Source organism: Camelina sativa, chromosome 15, assembly GCF_030686135.1.
Source record: "Camelina sativa cultivar CO46 ecotype springtype chromosome 15, ASM3068613v1".
NCBI lineage: Eukaryota > Viridiplantae > Streptophyta > Magnoliopsida > Brassicales > Brassicaceae > Camelina > Camelina sativa.
The window spans coordinates 29,256,474-29,281,561 of record NC_141894.1 but is presented as its reverse complement, the minus strand read 5'-3'; the positions used below and the strand labels follow the sequence as shown (position 1 = coordinate 29,281,561).

General features: G+C 33.4%; 2 protein-coding genes, 1 non-coding gene and 2 pseudogenes across 15 annotated transcripts; 4 read left to right on the top strand and 1 right to left on the bottom strand.

Moving 5' to 3' along the window:
* Positions 1 to 1,606: 1,606 nt before the first annotated feature.
* Positions 1,607 to 6,141, bottom strand: LOC147927299 (uncharacterized; annotated as a pseudogene).
* Positions 6,142 to 7,475: 1,334 nt separating this feature from the next.
* LOC104748837 (AAA-ATPase At2g18193 pseudogene) lies at positions 7,476 to 9,076 on the top strand (annotated as a pseudogene).
* Positions 9,077 to 10,173: 1,097 nt separating this feature from the next.
* On the top strand, positions 10,174 to 14,044 carry LOC104747653 (phosphatidylinositol/phosphatidylcholine transfer protein SFH10). 12 transcript variants are annotated; one of them, XR_015582461.1, is made up of 14 exons: positions 10,174 to 10,605; positions 10,723 to 10,957; positions 11,044 to 11,143; positions 11,239 to 11,505; positions 11,684 to 11,761; positions 11,850 to 11,951; positions 12,036 to 12,085; positions 12,178 to 12,277; positions 12,390 to 12,485; positions 12,603 to 12,668; positions 12,794 to 12,854; positions 12,942 to 13,330; positions 13,450 to 13,616; positions 13,765 to 14,044. XR_015582461.1 is itself a non-coding variant. In XM_087488900.1 (14 exons), exons 1-14 carry the CDS (start codon positions 10,590 to 10,592, stop codon positions 13,774 to 13,776), a joined length of 1,647 nt encoding a protein of 548 aa, XP_087345026.1. In that variant the 5' UTR covers positions 10,272 to 10,589; the 3' UTR covers positions 13,777 to 14,044. The 12 variants fall into 12 exon arrangements, 8 of the variants coding, with proteins under 8 accessions (XP_087345026.1, XP_087345025.1, XP_010467626.1 ...); XM_087488900.1 differs by having other exon boundaries at positions 10,272 to 10,605; positions 13,450 to 13,524; XM_087488899.1 differs by having other exon boundaries at positions 10,272 to 10,605; positions 13,450 to 13,591.
* A 385-nt stretch (positions 14,045 to 14,429) lies between these two features.
* Positions 14,430 to 14,501, top strand: TRNAH-GUG (transfer RNA histidin (anticodon GUG)). Its single transcript has one exon. It is a non-coding gene; the product is annotated as a tRNA-His (tRNA).
* Positions 14,502 to 14,955: 454 nt separating this feature from the next.
* LOC104747651 (mitogen-activated protein kinase 7) lies at positions 14,956 to 17,131 on the top strand. 2 transcript variants are annotated; one of them, XM_010469321.3, is made up of 3 exons: positions 14,956 to 15,300; positions 15,627 to 16,067; positions 16,157 to 17,131. In XM_010469321.3, the coding sequence occupies exons 2-3, from the start codon at positions 15,645 to 15,647 to the stop codon at positions 16,829 to 16,831; spliced, it is 1,098 nt and encodes a 365-aa protein (XP_010467623.1). In that variant the 5' UTR covers positions 14,956 to 15,300; positions 15,627 to 15,644; the 3' UTR covers positions 16,832 to 17,131. The 2 variants fall into 2 exon arrangements, with proteins under 2 accessions (XP_010467623.1, XP_010467625.1); XM_010469323.3 differs by having other exon boundaries at positions 15,624 to 16,067.
* The last annotated feature ends 7,957 nt before the right edge of the window (positions 17,132 to 25,088 follow it).

Sequence of the window (25,088 nt, the reverse complement as noted above, 5' to 3'; positions counted from 1 at the left end):
TGCGGGTTAAATTATATTATATAAATTTAATTTATTAGATTTAGCCCGTGAAAGAATTATTCTTACATTTTTATCATCATATTAATATCCATTAAAAATTTTAGTTGTTTGATATCAAACAGTATAGTTATTCTCGAACATTAGAGTTTTAAAGGAAAATTATAAATATATAGTATGTATATTTTTCGAATATGTTATTAAGTGTAATAACTTTATAAGTATAAAAATTGTTTTAGGAAATTATAACCCAAATTGGTAGAGATATTTTAGGAATCTAATTGATTTTTTGTGCAATTTTTTGGGATTAAATTTGTAAAAAAGTATAATTCAAAGGTTAGAATACACAAAGGAACATAATTCAAAAAAATCCTACAATTTAGTGTTTTAATTATTTACTTCCATTTAAATACTTTTTAACTTGTCAAAATAATTTGGGGGGTTTTTTAGCAAACAAATTGAATTCTGTAAAAAGACAATGTGGTTAGATTTGTAATTATAATTACAGTCTCACTTTACCAATTTAAAAGTCTTATGGAAAAACAAATAAATAAATGATGTAAGAAAATTAAAATGATATCTTTTCAATTGTCTTATTAGTTTCTTCTAAAGTTATTAACGGATTATTATGAACCAACTTAGTAATACAATTAATTGATTTGACTAATTACTATTCTATGACTTATGTACTATTTCAATTAAATACATCTACGGTACAAGTTGCTGATTTAGTAGCAGTTGTTGTTGTTGCTATTGGTGCAGGTGGAACTGTTGCGGCTGAAAAGAAAAGTGTTTGATATTGTTGTTTATGCGGTTGTTGAGAAGAAGGAATTGGTATCCTACTACTCTTCAAACATCTATTTATGAGTTTGAAACATCGGTTGAGGCGTATGATATTAAACACACAAAACATTAAAAAAAATATACACAAAACATACAATAAACAAACATCATAATACCGAAATATGAAACCAAGAAAATAATAACACAAACGAAAGCAATAACCAGCACGTAGTGCGGACACCCACCTGTAATAATAATAGAGTAAATTATCCCCATGTCATATCATGTTTCCACGTCAAAATTCGGATGTAATTCTATAGTTATTTTTAAAATAAAATGAAGGGGATTTATCCCCTCTCTTTCACCAAAAAATAATAAAGTAAATTAAATTTAAAAATCTAAATAAAACCAAAAAACACTTATAAAATATCACTAATTCTCTACAATCAATTTAATCGTGTGTTACTCTTAACGAAATAATAAAAATGTTATGACTTCTAAAAATAACTGAAACATAGATATTACCTATAGGATATTACTCCCAAAGTCAAATATATTTTTGTAAATCTAACCTGGCCGGTTCAACCGGATCACATAGTGTTTTTTTTGGATTTTTCGTGGTTATTAGTACTAAAACCAAACCGGATTCTATTTGGTTTTTCTTATCAATTTTCAATATTTCGGTTTGTAAATTATAAGTATGCTCTACAACTAAAAATTTATGGTATTTTTTTTGTATGAATGTTAAATTATATTCACCAAAAAAACAGCAGTCCGAAGATGTTTTTTACAACTTTAAAACAAAGTTTTTAAAAGCCAAAAATTACTAAGAACTTGAAATGGTAGAAAGAGGATGGGTTTGAAACCAAAGCTGAAGACCACCCTCATAGCCAGAAGTGGTAGTCAGCGTGAGTAAACGATTACGTACAGTCTTATCATTGAAGCGACAGAGAGAGGATGACGGAGTTGGAGCTTGGCCATGTCTTCGTGCATTACGTTCTCGCCAAATGCTGTGTATAGTAGACTGAAAAGCATAGCGCAAGACAAAGAGTTGAAGCCGTGGAATAGAAGAGTCAACAAGCAGAGAACCCAAAGTAGCCCAGGAAGTGGTGAACCGAACCCCCAGCAACCTCTGAACCAGAGCTGATCACACGCTTGAAGAATAGGAACAAGAGAAAAATAGATGTTCTCTAGTTTCCCCATTACCCTGACAAAGAACACAAGCTCCGTTTGCAGCAGGGTTCCACTGAACCAATTTGTCATCAGTAGAGAGCCTATTATGGAATGCAAGCCAAGCGATAAAGGAGAATTTCGGTGTTGAGTGGGTAAACCAAACGCCTGCAGACCAGTTACAGGGCGCATTTGGTTGCCATATCAAACACCAAGTATCATTGGACAAAAATTTATTTTTAAAAGAACCATTCTTCTGTTTCCAGAGAGAGCGATCACCATCTTGAAGTTGCACTGATTGACGGGTAGAGTCAAGAATATCCTCAATCTGATTCAGTATATCAACACGGTGCCTACGTCTCCTATGCGACAGAGCCTCTGCCACAGTACTCTGCTGTGGTATCCCCATATCAATGCTGCCCTGGTTCCCAAGATGAGCAAACAGCTGACCAAGCGGGCTCCAAACATCGAACTAGAAAGATGTTTCAGTGCCATATGTGATCTCCTTCTTATGCAAAGTCGCTGCAAGCTCACGATACTTCAGTATCTTCCGCCACATCCATGATCCACCAACGCTCCTCTCATTAACTGACCAGATGGAGCCAGTTCGGACCAAGTTTCTTCGAACCCAATTGACCCAAAGGGAGTTACTAGCAGACACAAGATGACAAATGAGCTTCAAAATGCATACTGTGTTCGTATCCTGCAGACGACGAAGCCCCAAACCTCCCTCCTGCTTTGGTTTACACACATCAAGCCAAGAGATTTTTGCCTTTTTTGAGCTAAGGTCCGGACCAGACCACAAGAAAGCCGAGAAAAGGCTATCAATCTCCTGAAGGCACCGTTTCGGCAGACGAAAAGCAGAGAGCCAGAAGTTGGTTAAGCTGGATAACACTGAATTTATTAACTGAAGTCTGCCCGCAAAAGACAAGAAACGACCTGTCCAGGAGGAGATACGTAGACGAATGCGTTCAAGTAGAGGTAAATAATCAGCATGTGTCATAGATCGAGTGAGGAGTGGGAGCCCCAAATATCAAACAGGGAGAGAGCCAACTGCAAACGGAAAGTGCTGCAGGATGTCTTGTTGATGTTGCGGGGAGAAGCCAGCCATGAACAGAGTGGATTTCTCTAGACTAATTTTGAGGCCAGATACAACTTCAAACCGTTTGAAAACAGCTAAAGTCTCTGCAACAGAGTGTGAGCTACCATCAGAAAAAATGAGAATATCGTCAGCAAAGCAGAGATGGGTGAGGTTCATTGTTTTGCAGCGAGGGTGATGGCCAATACGACGATCAGTAGCAGCCTTATCCAGCATTAGAGACAGCACATTCATACATATGACAAATAGATAAGGTGACAAAGAACATCCTTGCCGCAAACCTCTTGTACTTTGAAAGTAACCAGCTAGCTCCCCATTTACTTGCACAAAGAAGGAAGCCGAGCAAATGCACAGTTCAATCCAGTGAATAAAAGCTGGAGGAAGATTGATAGCTTTGAGGATGTTCAGTAGAAACGGCCATTGCACTAAATCAAAAGCCTTGGAGATATCAATCTTCATCATGCAACGAAGAGAGATGAACTCCTTGTGATAATCCTTCACCAGTTCTGATGCAAGCAACATATTTTCCATCATAAGCCTATCCTTAATGAATGCTGACTGGTTTGGAGCGATGAATGAGGGCAGTAAAACCTTCAAACAATTAGCAATAATCTTGGAGACTACCTTGTATAACACATTACAACATGAAATAGGTCGGTAGTCCTTCATCTCCTGAGAGTCAGTTTTCTTGGGGATAAGGGCCAGGATTGTCGAATTTACACCTTTAGGGAGGAAGCCTTTAAGAAAAAAGGACTCAACAGCAACAACAAAGTCCTTGCCCAAAATCGACCAGGCTTGCTTGAAAAATTCAACAGAGTAGCCATCTGGACCAGGTGACTTACTTACCGGCATCTTAAACAGTGTTTGACGAATCTCGTCTTCAGAAACCACCCTCAATAATCCCTCAAATTGAGCAGAGGAAACATGAAATGTCACTAACTCCTCAAGCTGAGCAACACTCATACCCTCATATTCAACTGGCTCGTAAGTCAGGAACTCCTGAAAGAACCTAACCACCTCTGCTTTAATCTCCGGTTGAGTTTTTGCAGTGGAGCCATCCTGACAAAGAATCTCTCGGATAGCATTAAGAGCTTGTCTAGATTTGACAGCATTGTGAAAAAATTTATTGTTCTTGTCCCCCACCAACAACCAGTGTAACTTTAACCGTTGTTTCAAGAAACATTCCTCCAAATCAGACACATGATCCCACCGCTGGAAAGCCTGCTCCTCAGCCTCCTCAGCTGCAGGCATGGGATTAGATAGCGTAGAAAGCTGTTTCTGACAAAGGTCTTTGTGTGCGTGTTCCACCTGCTCTGAAAGATTATTAAGCGTTTGACGACCTAGGGACCTTAAGAGAGGTTTTAGTGTCTTAAGCTTCTTGGCAAAGCAAAACATAGCAGAGGTAGAGTGATAGAGAGTCTCCGTACTATCCCAGAAAGCTTGTACCGTGGGAACAAACTCCGAAGATGACATGATAGCGTTTGAAAATTTAAAAGGCCCCCTAGGTTTATAAACTTGAGACACCACTAAAAATCTGCACCGTAGATGATCTGAGCACCCACCAGATTCAAAGACGCCATAAGCATCGACAAAGCGACGACTCCAAACCTCATTAACCAAAATACGATCTAATTTCTTACAGATTAATCCTTCATCCCGCTTGTTTCCCCAAGTAAACAGAGGACCATGAGAATGCATATCTGTTAAAGAACAATGTCGCACTACATCCTGAAAGTCACGCATTCCACTAGTGACAAAGGGATTATCATCATAAGTAGAATGTTCGACTCCATCAAGTATCTCGTTAAAATCTCCAACAATCAACCAAGGCTTATTTGCAAAAGGTGGAGAATCAAAGTGAGACTTTAGATCCTCCCAGAGCTCTTTCCTTTCTTCAGCCAGATTATAAGCATAGACAAACGAGACAAAGAATTTTGTAATGTTACCAGGCAAAAGAATGGAGCAGGTGACAACCTGACCACTCTTGAAGACTGTTGTTACACGCACATCGTCCTTCCAAACCACCCAAATTCGACCAAGGGTATTGAACTCATAATTGGTAATCGAAGACCAACCACGGAACACTGAAGAAATGATCCTAGGGGCCTTAGTTTCCTGGACACGCGTTTCAAGTAAACATCCAAACTGCAGAGACTCAGTTTGCAACCAATCACGAACAATAGAATGTTTTTTAGATTTGTTAAAGCCACGCATGTTCCAGAAAAAACCAGATATTAATGACGATTGCGGGAGTTCTTCTTGCTCAAGATACCAGGAGGGATCCCCTTTGCTTGCTGAGAAGAAGACTCCGAAGCAGTCTTGTTTAATTGTTTTGTTTGCCGCGGCAGAGAGGCTCGAATGGGGGCCTCCATCACATTTACTTGCTTAATAGGCACCACAGTAGAAGCGGAAGTCCCTGCGGCATTTGCTGTGACTACAGAAGTCAGAACTGGAAGATCAGACTTAACCGTATCTGAATCACCAACATCCTCTGCATCCCCTAAGACTGAGAACCTCGTAGAACCAGAAACTGTAACTTGTTCAGCAGCGGGTGGACTGCGAACTTTGTCAGAGCTCTTGAAACCCTTACCAGGAGATACAGCCGACCAACCTGTAGCGTCATCCACTTGAAAAGGTATTCCCTGTCTCACATCATTAGATACGAGAGCGACAGACTGCTGAACTGGAACCGGAGGAGGAACCTCCACCACAGAAACCTTTTTTGGTGAAACGATTTCCCCTTCTTCAGGAACTACTTCAGAAACCTTATTAGACAACACTGGAACAGACATACAATCATCACTGGTGTGCCCCCACCCATTACATCGAGAGCATTTCTGTGGAAGCCAGTCGTATGTAAACTCCACAGTAACATCCTCATCTTTGGTCAATTGAAAACGAAACTTAGAAGGCAAGGTTTGCGTGAGATGGACTTGCACAAAAACCTTAGCCTCACCGAACTTACTACAGAGCTCAGTGTCCGGGTGCAACCGAATAGGTGTACCTATTGGACTGGTAAAAAAACCAAGACCCTCCCAGAAAAACATCGAGTGAGGAACATTCTTCAGAGAAACCCATAAGAGCATCGATGAAATAACAGGCTGCGCATCTTCTGGTAGAGGGGACCATTTGGCTAGCATTATAGGTACTCCCGCGATGTTCCACATCCCTCGTCGTAGAACTCTCCGCCTTGTGTCCTCATCACGAATTCAAAAATCGGACAGAGGTTGCAGAGTGCTCATAGACATCAATCCGCACAGACTTATAACCAAGAGGCTAGATCTTATTGACTATTACGTGAATTTTTGCAACATGTGGAGCCGCTGAAGAGAACCGACCCACCAGAAAGTCATCCCAGAGGGCAATTGTTGGGACATCATCAACCAAACTAACTTCATAATCGTGTTTCTTAAGCGTGGACGCTTATTCACTGCAGCTGCGTAAGACAGTTGCTTGTTTTGCGAGAAAGACTCATCCCCCTGAGGGGGCGCCACCTCCATCATAAAGGCGCACCGGCAGTAGCCGTCACACAAACCCTAGCATGAGGGAGACTCAGCAAACCCTAGAATCGCCTTTGAAATCGCCCTTGCCTTATTTAACTTACGTCTTTTTGTGAGAGAGAGACCGAAACTCTTTTCCCATAATTTATGGTATTAAATAGGTTGAACCAAGAACCATGTTTAGAAAGAGAAAATGATTGAAATAAACATATATGATGGTCAAATATATTCTTTAGTTTCCTCCTAACGTTGGAAATGGTTTTTTGATCATCGGCTCCTCAATTACGAAAGTTAAAAAAGATCTAAAGAACAAGATAATATAACAAATCTGAAAGATTCTATTAGGAAAAAAAAAGATTAAAGAAAATTGGTCAAAAATTAGTTAAAATCTTACTCCCTCGATTTCACAAAGAGTGTCATTCTGGAGAAAATTTCTTGTTTCACAAAGAATGTCATTTTACATTTCCAATGAGTGTTTTAATGTTAAATTTTCTTTTTTACCCCTAAACCCAAAGCTATTTTCATTGAACTTTGATCATTAATCAATTAATAAATAGGGGCAAATAAGTATAATTCAAACTTTTTTTAATTTGTGTGAAATGTGTCAAAATGACACTATTTGTGAAACAGAGGGAGTATTTAAAATGCGCTGTTTGTGGAGCCTGAACGAATAATACCACCAGTTTACTAGTTCACGTTTCCTTGCGACCCAGGTCTTTTACTTTTCGTTTTGTTCCCTCAATAATACTTTTGTTAAATTTCTAAATTGGTCTACTCTTTTCAAATCAAACGAAAAAGGCAATAATTTTAAGGAAATATGACATAATAATTAAGGAATAGTATTTCGTCATGTGCGTCTATATATTATAATAAAACCTTCACAAAAATATTAACTCATCCCATCCATCACTTCTGTAACCCTAGAGCTAGGTCATTCGACGGAGATATGTTTCCTTCATCCAACTTCTCTTTCTCAGCGTCGTCGCTGTTTTCAGCGTACGCATCCTTAAGCGGATTCTTGATGCTCGTTAGATCGATGTTCCACGATTTCATACCGGAGAATCTCCGATCATACATCACCAAATTACTCGAACGGTTTTTCACTCCGAAATCGAAGAAAGTGACTATGGTTATCGAAGAATATATGGCATATAAGAGGAACCAAGTGTTCGACGCGGCGGAGATGTACCTCCGGAACAGAATCGGGCCCGAAACTGCCCGTTTACGAGTCGGTAAACTCCCAAAGCAGAAGCACTTCACAATCTCGGTCGAGAAAGGCGAAGAGCTCTTGGATACTTTCGAGAACTGCGAGATGAGATGGACTTACGTTGAATCAGAGAACGAGAAAGAGAATGAAGTGAAATGTTACTACGAGCTCACGTTCGAGAAGAAGCTTAGAGATAAAGTCATCAACTCTTATTTGAGCCACGTTATAGCCGAATCGGAGAAGATTAAGAGGTCCTTGAGAGTGGTGAAGCTTTATAGCAAGGATGTGTATTCGAGAAAAGATGATGATGGTATGGCTCGTGGGAACTGGGGATGTATCAATCTTGAGCATCCATCGACCTTTGATACATTGGCAATGGACCCGGATGCGAAGAAGAAGATCATTGATGATTTGGAGAGGTTCTTGAAGAGGAGAGAGTTTTACAAGAGAGTTGGTAAAGCTTGGAAGCGAGGTTACTTGTTGTATGGTCCTCCAGGAACTGGTAAATCAAGCTTGATTGCTGCAATGGCTAATTATTTGAAGTTTGATGTGTTTGATCTTGATCTTAGTAGTATATATGACAATGGTAGTCTGAAGCGCATCTTGTTATCTACCACGAATCGTTCGATTTTGGTTATTGAGGATATCGATTGTAGTTCCGAGGTGATAGACAGGGAAGCAGAATCCGATTCCGAAGATGGTTATGCATATGCAAAGGTGAGAGATCTTTTTTTTATCTTTGGAGAGAATGTATTGGTTCTTAGTTTTGACTGTGATATTGTCTTTGTGTTGTAGGTGACTCTATCAGGGATTTTGAATTTCATTGATGGGTTATGGTCAAGTTTTGGGGATGAGAGAATCATAGTGTTTACGACCAACCACAAAGAACGGCTAGACCCTGCTCTGTTACGTCCTGGAAGAATGGATGTGCATATCAACATGTCTTATTGTACAGGGCTAGCATTTAGGACATTGGTCACTACTTACCTTGGTTTAGACGGCTTAAACCATCCTCTCTGCGAGGAAATCGAGAAGCTGATCGATTCTACTGAAGTTACTCCTGCTGAGTTAGCTGAAGAGCTGATGCAAGACGATGACACTGACATTGTTCTTCGTGGAGTAGTTAGTTTTGTTGAGAAGAGGAAGGTCGAGCGAAGCAAAATCAAGGAGCTGGAGGATGCTATGTGTAAAGTAATTGATGATGACTACGTAGTTGATGATGACGATATACACAATTATGGTTCTAGGAATGGTTCGAATAAGAAGAAAGGGAAAGGAAGAGGCAGAGGGAAAGGGAAAGGGAAAGGAAAAGGAAATTAAGAAGATTAAAGATTTTTCTTTTTTGGTTTAAAATCGGGCATTTATATATATAAAATACATCTCATTATGAATCTAATTATATTTTTACTCTGTTTGATTTGGTGGTTCTTGACAAAAAAAAATTTTAATAAAAAAATATTTAAATATATGTTTCTATACAATTAATTCTTTTAATAAAATTTGGTTTGAATATAATATTTCTGTACAAGAATTATGAAACACCAAAAAAAAAAAAAAACTTAGGTTCACCCCTAGAACCTTTGTATTCACCCCCTCCTATCTAATATTTCATTTTAAAAAATAAATCAAAATTAAATTAAAAACAAAACAAATTAAAGAAACAAATTCTGTATACTTTTATTTAAGAAAAAATTAAATATTAGTTTGGTTTAGATTTTACAATTAAGCGAGGTTATATATCGGTTCGGGTTTATAAATGAGAATTATATCGGTTCGGGTTTATAAATGAGAATTAGGATTTAGATTTTACTATTAAAACGAATCTATATGTTGGTTTGGATTTACAAATGAGGTGGTTAGGGTTTAGATTTTACTATTAAAACGAAATTATATGTCGGTTTGAGTTTACAAATGAGATGGTTAGGGTTTAGATTACAATTAGAACGAAATTATATGTTGGTTTGGGTTTACAAATGAGATAGTTAGGATTTAAATTTTACAATTAGAACGAAATTATATGTCGGTTTGGGTTTACAAATGAGATGGTTAGGGTTTAGATTTTACAATTAGAATAAAATTATATGTCGATTTGGGTTTATAAATAAGATGGTTAGAATTTAAATTTTATAATTAGAATGAAATAATATATCGGTTTGGGTTTATAAAAGAACGGTTTATGATTTTAATTTTATAATAATGTATACAAATTTTATTTCTTTATTTTAGAAGGGGTGAACCTATTCATTCACCCCTAAGGGTAAACCCAAAGTATCGCTCAAAAAAGAATTATGAAACAACAAATGCATGTCATCTCTCTTCTTTCCGTTTCTATATGGGGAATGTACAAAGAACAAAACAGAGAGAGAAAGAGAAATGGAGAAGAGTATCATCAATGGTTGGTCAAGAGAGATAACACAAAAACATGGGGTGTAGCTTTTAAAGAAAAGATTAATAGATATTTTGGGACATTTTTCATATCTCCTTTTATCTCTCACCAATTTCTCATTTTCCTCTTTGCAGAGGTAATTTATCGTTTTTTTTTTCGTTTTTTTGTTCCCCCATATTCATCATCGTCACCAATGCTCTAATTGTGCATGTGTTTCTTTTCGAAAGACGATCGAATCAGTTGATGATTTAGTCATAGATTGTGTTTTGGATTGGGATGTGTTTTGAGTCTGTCATTTTTAAGTCTTATGATATTTGGGGATGTGATCTTTGCAGGCATTTGGATAAGACTTTGGTTCTGTTATTATAAGAACACTCTTTTTGGAGTGCTCTTCTCGCCTGCCCGTATCTGCCTAAATCCATGCTTATATTAAATACATAACATATCATGTCTCTCACCGTTGGTAAACCTATGTTCTTTTTGACCATTGATTATTATTATATTTTTTTTTCTTTTGTGAATCCTTCTCTTTGTTACCTTTCATGACGTGTGTTTTTTTTTGGATCTTGTACTTAATTAGATAATGACGTATGTGTTCTGGAGACACCCAATGCGTGTTCTTTTAAAAAAAGGAGTTGCTCCAAGTTGAGCTGTTCCTTGACTAAGAAGAGAAGAAGTAGCAAGGTGATGTCCGTGGAGATCATCGAGGATGAGCATGACGCGGAGGAGTTAAAGGCAGTTGATGCATTCCGCCAAGCGCTTATTCTCGATGAACTGCTTCCGGACAAACATGATGATTACCATATGATGCTCAGGTAATTTAGCTGTCTTAAACTATTTATATAATAGATCATGCTAATGAACTAATTAGGCTTAAGCTTGTAAAGTTCTGTATGTGTAGGTTTTTGAAAGCCAGAAAATTTGATCTCGAGAAAACTAAACAAATGTGGTCTGACATGCTCCTATGGAGGAAAGAGTTTGGCGCTGACACAATTATGGAGGTATGTATATTATGGAGCTTTTATGTAATCTTGAAGGTATGTGCATTGCGATTGAAAATTTATAATTTTTTTTTGTTTGTATGTATATCTCTTAGGATTTTGAATTTAAGGAAATAGATGAAGTGTTGAAATACTACCCTCATGGACACCATGGAGTCGACAAGGAAGGAAGGCCCGTGTACATTGAGAGGCTAGGTCAAGTAGACTCTACCAAGTTAATGCAAGTTACGACTATGGATAGATATGTAAACTACCATGTGATGGAGTTTGAGAGGACTTTCAATGTTAAGTTCCCAGCATGCTCCATTGCAGCAAAGAAGCACATTGATCAAAGTACAACAATTCTTGATGTACAAGGAGTGGTACGTAAGACAGATTCAATCTTATAATTGTTAGAAACTATTATCCAATATTTTACCAAAAAAAAAAAAAAAAAAAACTATTATCCAATATTGACCAAAAATAGTGTAAGTCACTTTTTACGAAACCAACCTATATATTATACAAACTTCATCATTAAAACTCCCGTGGTCACAATAGGGGCTCAAAAACTTCAACAAGGCAGCAAGGGATTTGATTACTCGTCTTCAAAAGGTCGATGGCGACAACTATCCCGAGGTGAGTTTTGTACTATCATCTTATTATGTCTGATTCTAGGTCACTCGAATTATTTGTTATTCTCATTTATTACATGTCATCGGTTTAGACCTTGAACAGGATGTTTATCATCAATGCTGGCTCAGGATTCAGGATGTTGTGGAGCACGGTTAAGTCCTTCCTTGACCCAAAGACTACAGCAAAGATCCATGCAAGTATCTAAAACCTCTTTGCTATCTTTTCTAGATGTTCTAGTGAAAGATATTCTAACTACTTTAGCTTATAAAATATTCAGGTTCTTGGTAACAAGTACCAAAGTAAGTTGCTTGAGATAATTGATGCCAGGTGAGTCTTACAAAAAAACTCCGCATGAACTCTCTAAAGATATAAAGTATTTTTCTGTGTGTAAATATGCATATCATTTTTCCTTGTATCAGTGAGCTGCCCGAGTTTCTAGGAGGTTCTTGTACTTGTGCTGACAATGGAGGTTGCATGCGCTCGGACAAAGGTCCATGGAACAATCCAGATATTATGAAGGTCTGTATTCGACAAATTATTTGATCTACTATAGTAACAACAACTCTCATACTGTAGTTAGTTTAGGTCCTTCTATATGAAAACTAAGCTGATTCTCACCATTGACCGACAGAGGGTAAATAATGGTGACCACAAATGCTCAAAGAGATCTCAAGCTGAAAATGCTGCAGAGAATACTACATTTGAGGAAGATATTGTGCACTCCAAGGTCTCGCTTGCCTTGAGCTAATCTATATGCATCAATAATCTTTCTTAACAAATATTTTCTGTAAATTCCTTGTGAAACAAGTTGAATATCACTCATTCATGTTATATCATTTCTCAGGGAAATGACTCTACAGCTGAGGAAGCTCTTGAAACTGACCACTCACAGCTCTCTCCCTGTCAAAATGTAAGAATGACACTACTTCCTTATATGTTAAAAACATGTTGTATATATATGTCCGTATATGTCCAAAGTCCAAAGAATTTGAATGTTTTTTCTACTTTCTCCGTATATGTCCACTTGTATCTCAGGTCGTAGTTGCTCACCCAGCATGGAACATACCAGAAGCTCACAAATTTTCCATCTCGCAAGGTAGATCTTGTGCAAACACAACTAAAGACGCAAATACTAGTCCTAGTTGAAAGATTTGAATTTAAATACTTCAATGTGTTTGAATAGGAGATGTTTACGCTATTCAAGAAGCTTGCAAAGCTACAAATGAAATTGGGAGGTCACCTGTTTTCACTGGGGTGATGGCTTTTGTGATGGGTGTATTCACCATGATTAGAGTTACTAAAAATGTTCCAAGGAAACTGACCGAGTCTACATTATACTCGACCCCAGTTTACTGCGATGACAAGTCGACGAACAAGAGCTCAATGCACTCGACAGCCACCATATCAGGGGAAGATTTCATGGCCTTCATGAAAAGACTGGCTGAGCTTGAGCACAAAGTCACTATCTTGAGTGCGCAGCCAGCAACTATGCCTCCTGAGAAGGAAGAAATGCTTAATGCTGCTATTAGCCAATTCGATGTCTTAGAACAAGAGCTTTCTGCAACCAAGAAGGTAACATAGAATAGAAGGAAACTTAATATCACTCATTTGTTCTCATTTCCTCATTTTCACTATGCATTTTATGTTTCTTTCACTATCTCTCCCATTAAAGAGTTATTGGATCTTCACAGGCTCTGGATGATTCTCTTGGTCGACAAGAGGACCTCGTGGCATACATTGAGAGAAAGAAAAAGAAGAAGAAGTTGGTACGTGTTGATCAAATTCAAGGTCGCCGGTTCGAGTGACTTGAGAGGGACCATATAAAATGTTTTGGTCTCTGGCGTGAGAAAAATTACGGGTCTAGGCCTGGAACCTTTTACTTATTCAAAAAAAAGAAAAATTAAAGGCCACTGAAGACATGAATCATGTGTAGTGCTTACAAGCATTAATTGGATTTTGTCATGGTTATTTGAACTGGTGTTTTGCTTGCTTTTATCTCTGCGCAGTTCACTTGGTGAGTGAAGAACATGAGGACGAAGAAGCCGCTAGAGGAGTAAGCGGTTCTAAATGGTGGATTTGGTGCACTCATATCATTGACTTAAAAAATCCTACAGTCATACTAAAATTAAGTGATTCTTGGAAGAATTAAATTTTGTTTTGTCTCTGTATATATATCTTCCTTAGATGGTTTTACTCGCATCATACTATGCGAGGTTTACTCGAATTTATAAAAATTCTAATGTAGTTTTATATACAAAGGTTAAGTAGTGTGCATTTTTTTTGTCATCTAATTTTTGCACACTCTATACGTTGATGTAAGAATTCTAATGTAGTTTTTAAATACGAAAGTTAATTAAGGTGTTTCGGCAACAAAAAAAAAAGCCCCAAAAGAGGATATTGATATTCAGACAAGGTAAACAAAAAGTTCACAAGAGAAAAACCAAAAAAAAAAACTATTGGCTAAACATTATAAATTAAAACCAGAAACCAAAAATTAAAGTTTATCGTTTATATATTCTATTGTTTTTTATTATAACCTTTAAACTACTGTAAACAACAACAAAATTAAGGTTTCCAGTTCAATTTGTTGTTTTTATTATCACATATGTTTTGCTTTTTTGTGATTAATAATGTGTATACATATGTGATTGGTATAAAGATAACAACAAAAGTGGCTGTAGTTTAGTGGTAAGAATTCCACGTTGTGGCCGTGGAGACCTGGGCTCGAATCCCAGCAGCCACACTTCAACTTTTTTTTTCATAAATCGCTCCGATAAAAGCTCTCTTCCAGACAGAGGGTTTCTCGAAACCAAACTAGAGTCGTTGTAATGACGCGCACTGTATAAAGTTAGGTTTAACTTCACCGGCTCTAGTGGAAACTTCGGTTCGGACAACAACAACAAGATGAAGTCTCTCCCAATCTACGTTAGCCACGTGTTACCTTTCACTGCACCCACGTGCTTAGTAGCCGGTTACTTGATCCATTTAAACCCTCAATTTCTGTGTATTCGTGTACGCATATACCAAGATAATTCTACTTAATACTAAAATCTTTACTCAAATTTTTTCTATTAATTACAAAATTTAATTACCAAATATAGTAATAAATAATCCTGATTTTGTAAGAAAATAAAAAATATCAACAAGACTTTTGAGATTTTTTATACTTTAAGATAGTTTGTAACTGAAGCTTTTTTGTAACACAAAAAAAAAAAAAAAAAAAAAAGAAAAAAATATCTAAATCTATCTAGAAAAGAATGTCGTTTTCGTAATTAGAAGACTTGCATCAAACCAAACGTATTTTGCTTCCTTTCTTCTTCCTTCTTCTTCCTTCCCTAAACATTCCCATTCCTCTTCTGTATGGGTCTCACCACTTCCTAACTCTTCCCTCCTTCTCTCTCTTATATCTTCTGTCTGGTTTTAGCTATATGATGAAGAAGCAATCTCAATTCAGATCCAATCATACCCTTCTCCTCTTTCTCTGATCATCACCACCAACAACAACAACGAATTTGGCTTCTTTAATTTCAGTTTTTTTTGGGGTATGTTATGTTCCATCTCTTCCTCTGTTTGACTTAGCTTTGTTTTGAGTTTAATTTTGAGTTTTTGATTATGATTACGCTTAAAGTTTGCTTTTTTTTATTGGGACTAGTAAGATTGATAGCTAAGTAAAGGAAAAGAGATGATTTTTTAATTTTTATAGTTGGAGTTTCACTTTTTTGAAGACGTAAAGAAGAATAAAAGCTTCAATGATTTCACAAAAATCCCTGAATTTTCGATAAATATCTATAAACCCTTTTTCAGAATTTTGCCAATTTAGGGGAAAAATAATACTCAAAGTTTTGGTTTTGGTTTTTTGGTTTAGCAGAGAGAGAGAGAGACAGAAATGGCGATGTTAGTTGAGCCACCAAATGGGATTAAACAGAAAGGGAAACATTACTACTCTATGTGGCAAACGTTGTTCGAAATCGATACTAAGTATGTTCCTATCAAACCAATCGGTAGAGGAGCTTATGGTGTGGTTTGTTCTTCCATCAACCGAGAGACTAACGAGAGAGTTGCTATTAAAAAGATTCACAATGTGTTTGAGAATCGTGTTGATGCTTTGAGGACGTTGAGGGAACTTAAGCTTCTTAGGCATGTGAGGCATGATAATGTCATCGCCCTTAAAGATGTTATGTTGCCTGCTGTTAGATCCAGTTTCAAAGATGTTTATTTGGTTTATGAGCTGATGGATACTGATCTTCATCAGATTATTAAATCCTCTCAGTCACTCTCTGATGATCACTGCAAGTACTTCTTGTTTCAGGTAACGTCGTATGTCCTTCCTTAGTAAGTCTAAGTTTTTGAGTTCTTATCGGTTGGTTGTAATATTGACATTTTGTTTGTTATGTTTAGTTGCTAAGGGGATTGAAGTATCTTCACTCTGCAAACATACTTCACCGTGACTTGAAGCCAGGGAACCTCTTAGTCAATGCTAATTGTGATCTCAAGATTTGTGATTTCGGGTTGGCGAGAACGAGCCAAGGCAATGAGCAGTTCATGACAGAGTATGTGGTTACTCGTTGGTACCGAGCACCGGAGCTTCTTCTTTGCTGTGATAACTATGGAACTTCCATTGATGTTTGGTCAGTTGGTTGCATATTCGCTGAGATTCTTGGTAGGAAACCGATCTTCCCGGGAACAGAATGTCTCAACCAGCTTAAGCTAATCATCAATGTTGTTGGTAGCCAGCAAGAATCTGATATTCGGTTTATAGACAACCCGAAAGCTCGAAGGTTTATAAAGTCTCTTCCTTTCTCAAGAGGAACTCATCTCTCCAATCTTTATCCACAAGCCAATCCTCTAGCTATAGATTTGTTACAGAGGATGCTTGTGTTTGATCCGACCAAGAGAATCTCTGTGACGGATGCACTCTTGCACCCGTACATGGCGGGGCTGTTTGATCCTGGATCCAACCCGCCTGCAAATGTCCCAATCGCTCTGGACATAGATGAGAACATGGAGGAACCGATGATCAGAGAGATGATGTGGAATGAGATGCTGTATTACCACCCTGAAGCTGATATCTGAAACGCCTAATCAATCATCGTCAGTGATCATCAAGAGTAAGCTTTTACAGTTTTTTTTTTTCTTTCTTTCTACAATGCAGCTTTGATGTTATGTAATATAGCGAGTCCACAAACGCGGATACAAATGGATAAAAAAGCCTGGTGCTTTGATCTCGCCTGGTTTGATGATTTAGTTGCAGTGAGGGAGTGAGTAGTAGTAAGTTAGTAACAGAGTTTGAAATGTTGCTCTCAGTATCTCTTTCCCACTTTGTAAATTTGAATGTTTGTTACTAAGTTAAAAGGCTTTGTTCTTCTTACATTATTTTTGAGTTGTTGATGAGTTTACTTCAGATTTTTAAGACCAAATCCTGTATTTTGTAAAGCTGCCCTTGCCACTAACCAGCCACACTAGTTATTTATTTTTCATTAGATGCTCATACTATATCTCAAGTAATATGCTACCTTTTACAAAGCGGACCAACATGTTTTCTCAACTGATTAGAACGGAAAATTGGATATTTGTGTCACTTAATATTTTGTCCTCTATTTTTAAAACAACCAAATCAATTTCAGAATAGATAAATTGAAATTAGTGTGTTCTATTTATTTATTGAAAGACTTTGTTATGCGCCTATTTATCGTAATTCTATTAAGTAAACAAATAAACGAAAATATCAAAAAGATTTTTTAGGTGAAAACATTAAGAAGCCAACAAAATATATATATAAATAAGAATGGACTAATAAGATATAGGGCTGACCTAAACACTAAGGGGCCCCAAGCACAACTCAACTTGTATAGCTTAAAAAAAAAAATATTTTGTGAAAGAAAATTACTGTATATACAGAAGAAAAACTTAACAGAGACATCGAGGACAAAATACAAAACAAGGATGGAACTGTATAGCCAACATTAATTATGGCCACATAAATAATGTTATGGTTGGAATAGAAACTCCAAGCCCAAGTTTCTATATTTGGCTCATGGTCGCGTCAGAAAGGTGTTAACTGTTAGTCTGTTACCTACCTATGTACTGTATAAAATAATAATTAAATGTGTATTATATTGTATATTGTTAAATTACATTTAATTACAGTATACACTAAAATCTCTATAAATTAATAAACACTATAAATTAATAAATTTTGTGGTCCCAAGTCGGGGCAATGTAAAAAATAACGAAATTCGATAAGATAATACGATAATAATATTTTTGAAATTCTCATATAAAATATGGTCACAATAATATCGTAAATTAATAATCATATATATATGATATGATAATGTATCCTTCTCCTAAAACTCATATCTATAAAAACATTGTTGTGTTGTATTTTCAAAATATAATAATATAAAATACTTTATAATATGTCATAACAATAGTTAAAAATTTTTAAAAGTTTTCAATTTTTAGATATGCATTATATTGATAGTTTGATAGACTATTAAAATACAAAATTTATATTTTTATAAATTTGAATTGATGTATGTCATGTATATAAGTGAATTTGTCTATAGTATTTATAATTTTTGTCAATAATGTTTTCTAGATATTATAAATTCAATTCTAAGACCATAAAATTTATAACATCTAAACGTCAAAATTTTTGTATTATTTTCTTTTATTCTCGACATCAATATGCATTTATTACCTAGTTTGTTATACATAGATTACAAACTTTTGAGAATTTTCTAAATTTATGTTTACTCTATAGCTAATAAATTGATGGTTTAAAAAAAAAATCTTCTCTATAAAAAATTGATTTTATAAATATTTTTACTAGGAAAGTGGAAAAAATGTCAGAAAAATAAATCATTATAGATAAATGAGATGACCATAAATAAAAGAGAAATAAAGATAGATAATAAATTAATCATATTCTCTTTCTATCTTAATATGTATGAAAAATTCTAAACATCAAACTATCATGGACAGAAGGAGTATATTATTTTTGTTTCATAAAATTGTCAATATACTATGTGTTCATATAAATTAAGAAAAATGTATAAACTTTCTGTAGGCAAAAAATAATATATATATATATATATATATATATATAAACTTCCCTATGTTTTTTTATAATATACAAAATTTATTTCTCTTTCTAATTAATAAGCTAGAATAATAGGGTTAGAATTGATATTTTGTTAGCAAAATTTGTGTTGGAAATATAAATAATCTTTAAAATGACATTTTTATCAAACAGAAAAAGTATGTATATAGAAATTAAAAAATAAATTAAGATATGATACTTATTCTAGTGAGGATGAGTATTTTATCTTCCAATCAACAAATTTTCAGCTTCAAAATGTAGTTTAGCATGTCCAACAAAATCTCATATTCCTCTATTTTTATTTAGCACAGAAATTCATTTAGACAATCAATTAAGAACAATTAGGTAAACTAATTCGAGTTTAAAATCTAGTTTTTTTTTTTTTTGACAACAGAAGATTAGCTCATATGATCCAATTAGGTGAAAAAATTTAAAATCTAGTTTTCATATATAATTTTGAGATAATAAAAGGTATGTTATAAATTCAATAACAAAACAGAAATAATTTTAAATAATTTTCTTTACGCACACACATGACATAAGAAAATGATCTGATGACAATCGTGTGATTTTTTTACTTTTTAAAGATGCAGAGAATCAAATCACTTTTAACAGAAGCACATGACTTGTAATCTTTTACAAAATCTTCTTCAACAGAAGTAAAATAAAGCTTTTTTCTTTGCCTCTTTGAGGCTTTGCTTAGTGGTGAAGTAGTACATAATAGTAGCTCTTTCTTTGTTTTTATATCAATACAATAAAACTAGAATGTGTTGCTCTCCTCTTCTGATACATCAGCCTCAATATTGAAGCTGGTGTTGACACCTCAGAAAAAATCAACAGCCTATTAAATTAAAACAATTAATATATGTCAGCAGCCTAAAGAAGTTGGGCTTACAGTGTTTTGGTAATGAGAAGTGTTAATGGGCCGCATGATTGGTCAAACCCCAAATAAAGAAGTGTGTTGTGTTAGGGTGTTAATTGGCCGTATGATTGGTCAAAGCCCAAATAATAGCTTCTATTTTTGCTGTTTAGTACATATGCAAATTTTGGAGTGAGATTTACGGCTCATCAAGTAAAATTATAGCTATGGGAAAAGTTTTCTAAATATATGGTAATTAAAAGAGTTGTTGTGCATAATCTGGATCATGTCAAGGTAATTTGCTGAATCACCATAAAGAATACAAATTTGAAGTAAAAGTAAAAATTTTCGGAGAGGTATGGTGTTTTCTTTGGACAACATAATTATTTTTGTTATAACATATTTTGTCTTCAAACTTATTTGGTTGTTTATATAATCATTTTTCCAGTTATTACATTATCAATATGATTTTTACGGAAAGAAAATCATTTTTTTCAAAAATTTCTATACAAAACAAATAATTCAAACCAACAAATATATATATATATATATAAGGGAAAATTAAGCTAAGAATTTTTTAAATCTTTATAATGATATATATATTAATTCAGCTATTTACAATATTAACTATTAAAATAAAAGTAAAAATAAGTAACTCGTGACGGAATTTAGTTGACTGATATTTTGGTTTTCTTTTTAGATCAGATTTAAAACATTGTTTAGAATAATAAAATAAGACTTTTGTTGTTTTCTTAAAGTAAAAGAAAGTTTCACTAAAAGAAAATAAAAAGAAAGAAAATTTTCTAAGAGGATGTCATTCAAGTGGTTACTTTAGAAATATTAAAATGTATAAAATATACAATAAAATTTGAGCAAAATCAAGAATACTAAATTCCAATTTTTACAAGATTTTTAAATGCTCAATCTTATTTATCTTAAATTACAATTGCTTATTAAAAATAGTCTGCATACCAACAATTCCAAACAAATTAAGAAAAACTTACAAATAACATATAAAAAACACAACAAATAGTAATAAAAAAGAAAAAAAAACAATCTGCGGCATAGCGCGGATACTATCCTAGTATAGTGTAAATTCGCATATTAAACTATTGCCGACGTGTGACAAAAAAAAAACAGTTGCCGACCTAAAAAAAATAAAGAAACTACTAAATCTGTAAATCACTAATATTGCATGAAATTCACTGAAAGACTGAAACTACTCCTTATGTCCCTCAAAAATTGATATTTGAGGATTTTTACACAAATTAAGAAAAAATAATAATTAACTTTAAATATAATATTATTTTCTTACTAAAAAATATTATATATTTATAAATCAATGACTATTCAGATTTTCAAAATTTTAATGATTATTTTTTAAAGTTCAAAAATTTTAATGATTATTTTTTGAAGTTTATAAAAATTTAATATTAATTAATTAAAAATGGTAAAGCATCAATTTTTATAAGATAAAAAAAAAATCACATAACATTCATCTTTAAAAGACAGAGGGAATATTACTCTTTAAGATTGGTATCTCATTTTTATAGAAAAATAAATACTTTTATTATTTAGGTATTCGACTTTTAAAAGACCGTTTACAAAAGTGAACGACGCTAGATAATTTCTATGTTTTGAGTTTTCTGTATTAATATTTATGGCTAAGCTCTTTAAAATATGTCAGAAATAAGTTTTCATTTTGTTTTGAGACAAACATAGTAAATAGAAAAAGCTTTCGAAATTAATAGTAAATGTGCCGAAAATGCTGACTTACAAGTCATTTGTATATTAATCAACTCAATAATCATAAGATAAGTGACCTCATGGATATGTCCATTACATGTTTAAACTTTTATAAAAGAGGTTCAATGAATATAAAATAAATCGTTGTTTGGGAATATTCCTCATCAATTACATCATTGAGATATTTATATATTAATAACCTCACATTAAAGTGAGATAAAATTCTATTTGACATCTCATTTTTTACCAATTTTAAATTAATGAGAAATTTATTTTTCTTTTAAAAAAGGAATGGTCCAATTTAAGGTCTGACCTATGAGCTGTGGCATGCAGTGACTTTGTTTTTTAAAAATTTTATTAACTGTTACTTTTCTCCTCATCTTTCCACTCTTCTCTTTTCTTTCTCAAAGTTGGAGGCCAACAATTTGTGACTCATTAAGCACCCCATTTTTTTGTCGTACATTGTTTATAAAGAAAAAAAATTCATGTCTAGTGACTAGTCGTATAATACAGTAAAACCTCTATAAATTAATACTCTATAAATTAATACATTTTGTTAGTTCTAAGTCAATGTAAAAAATAACAAAATTTGATAAGATAATAAGATAATAATTTTTTTGAAATCTGTATGTAAAATATAGTCCCAATAATATCATAAATTAATAATCATGTAAATTTACAAATATATATATATATAATGTATGTTTCCCCTAAAGCTCATATCTATAAAACAATTGTTATGTTGTATTTTCAAATTATAATGATATAAAATATTCTGTAACATGTCATAAAAATAGCTAAGTTTTTTTTAAGTTTTCAATTTCTAGATATTCATCATTTACATTTTGATAGTTTGATTGACTATGAAAATACAACAATTGATATTATTATTCATAAACTTGAGTTTATGTATGTCATGTGTATAAGTAAATTTCTCTATTGTATTTGTAATTTATTATTAATAATGTTTTCTATATTACAAATTCAATTCCAATACCGTAAAATTTACAAAATCCAAAAGTATAATTTTATTATGCTAAAATTGTCTCAATTCATAATTTTAAAATTTTAAACTATTAAAAAGATATCTATAAATTAATAATTATTAATTTACACTATAAAATAATAATTATTAATTTATAGATAAGTTAATATCACTATAAATTAATAAAATATCTTGGTCTCAGCATTATTAATTTATAGAGGTTTTACTGTACATCACTACTTTTTGTGAATAAATATATTGACTCTTCAGGTAATCTGGTATGTATTAATTATGCTGTAAACGGTTTAAACAATAAGGTATATCTCTTGGGTCAATTCAGTTTTGTTTTTAAATGGTAGTTCGTATATGAGTTTCTAACGTTTTAGCATCTGTAAACGGTTCTAGGAATCGACATATTCATGTTGCCTAATGCCTACTAACTTGACAATACATTATACATATAGGTTTTAACCACATCTAATTTGCAAAGTATATGCTAGCTAGTGGTACTTGCACATAATAAAGAATCATTAACATAATAATAAAATTAAGCTAAAATAAAGAGTATGCAATATTATGATTTGATGGCCCCTTCCAACCTAACTTTGCATTGTCTTATCTAAGTTATCTTATTAAGTTATTATCATGAAAACATACTTAATATGTTTTCTCATTGTTAATACACTTGATACGTAAACCGGGACGTCATTGATAAAAGCAAAACACTTAAACTTGAAAATAACATTTACAATTATACAATTTCTGACAAAGAAAGATACCCCGATACATGGTGGAGAATTAAGTTGAAGGAAGTTTTTTAAAATACTGTCTTTTTGATAATACCAGAAAATATTTAGGAAGCCTTTTTGTAAAGAAAAAATTTATTTTAAAAAAAGATTGTGATGTTTTTGGAAAACAATTTTTAACGGTATCTTAGAATATTCTTTCTAAAATAATTAATTTAAGGATCCACTCATCCACATATCTTTCTGATATAAACTCATTAGAGAAATAATGTTAATAGAGATTTCACCTAACCATAATGCGCTAATTGGCAATTAGTCGTCATTTCAACTCCGATTAGGGGATGATTTTGATAGATTAAACAATATTTTATACGATTAAAAGAATTTGTTATAATGAAGTTCCAGAAGAGATGAGCTATGGACCCATGTGATTATTGTCCCCTGCCTCTGCTTAGAGGTTAAGTGTTAATCACCTTTAAATATTCTTTTTTGTATATATTAATGTTTCTTTTGCCAAATAGTTAAAGTATAGTTTAATTTTAAATTGGAGCTTTAACGTATATTAAGAGCCGCTCATTGAGAACATGGATTGTGCAATGCACGTGGTCTCGTACGGTGCAGATCTATAAAAGAGATTCCCGTCAAAGACGGTGTCGTGCATTGTAGACTTGTAGTTGTTGGTGAATTATTAGATTAACACTAAAATTTGTATCAGGTGAAGTGAAACTGTTAAAGTTGTGTCAGCAGCCTTTTTTACTCACTTTTATAAGTTACTAGGATTCGGGTCAGCGCACGGAGCCAGATAAAAATATATACTAGTATTTTTGCAGCAGTTTTTGCTCAAAAATACTAATAAGGAAACTTTTTGTAATTAATGCTACTAATGCAATTAATTCTATCAGACTTCTAGCAATTTTATATGGACCTCTTAGTATTTTATGGGTCTCTTGATAATTCATAATATAATGTCTCCATTTATTTAGGTTGTAGACAAAACGATGTCTAAAATTTCGTATGACCCTCGAAAATATACTCTTTTGCTAATAATTTAGACAAAATTTCTGGAAAATAAATTTGTTGACAAAATTTTCGGAAAATTACATTGCAATAACTACAACATTAATGATATTCTCAATTGCCAAAATGATTATGAATAAAAATGAGTAGACCCTTAATTTATCAAGCATTCAAACTTTAAAAACTTTTATTTAGTTTATTCCGGTTCTTTATTTTAAAGATTTTTAAAAGTTTAAATATGAAAAAATTTTACAATTTTTATGATAAATATTATACCGTAGATACAAAATAAATATTAAAAGTTAAGATGATACAGTGTGAGTTAAAATATTTCGAGACGGAGTTATATAGCAGGACAGATTTTATCGATATTTATATAAATTAAAAAATTGAGTAACTCAGTGTTACACGGGTAAAATATCATTTTATTATTTTGTTAACACTGTCAGTATCAGAAAATAGACATATCTAATTAAATTTAAATAAATATTATATATAAAAAAATATATTGCGGTATTATATGGTTTATTTAACAATTATTATATATTTATAATATATTTAACTAACAAATACAATTTATAATTTTAATTTTTTAATTATAAATAATTTTGCCCCGCGGTACACCGTGGGTCCTAATCTAGTAAGTTAACTATAAAAGAAAGGCTTCTGTCAAATTAAAATGTTGAAATACTTTAAAATTCAAATTGTATTTCGATGTTACGGTTCCATATAAATCAAAAAGTATGTGACATGAACTATAATTATAATTTATGTTAACATTGTCCTTGTGTCAAATTTTAAGTAACTTATTATGTATGAGAACAATGGTATCTAGATTCAAATTTTTTTTATTCATAAATTCTTTGAGTGTT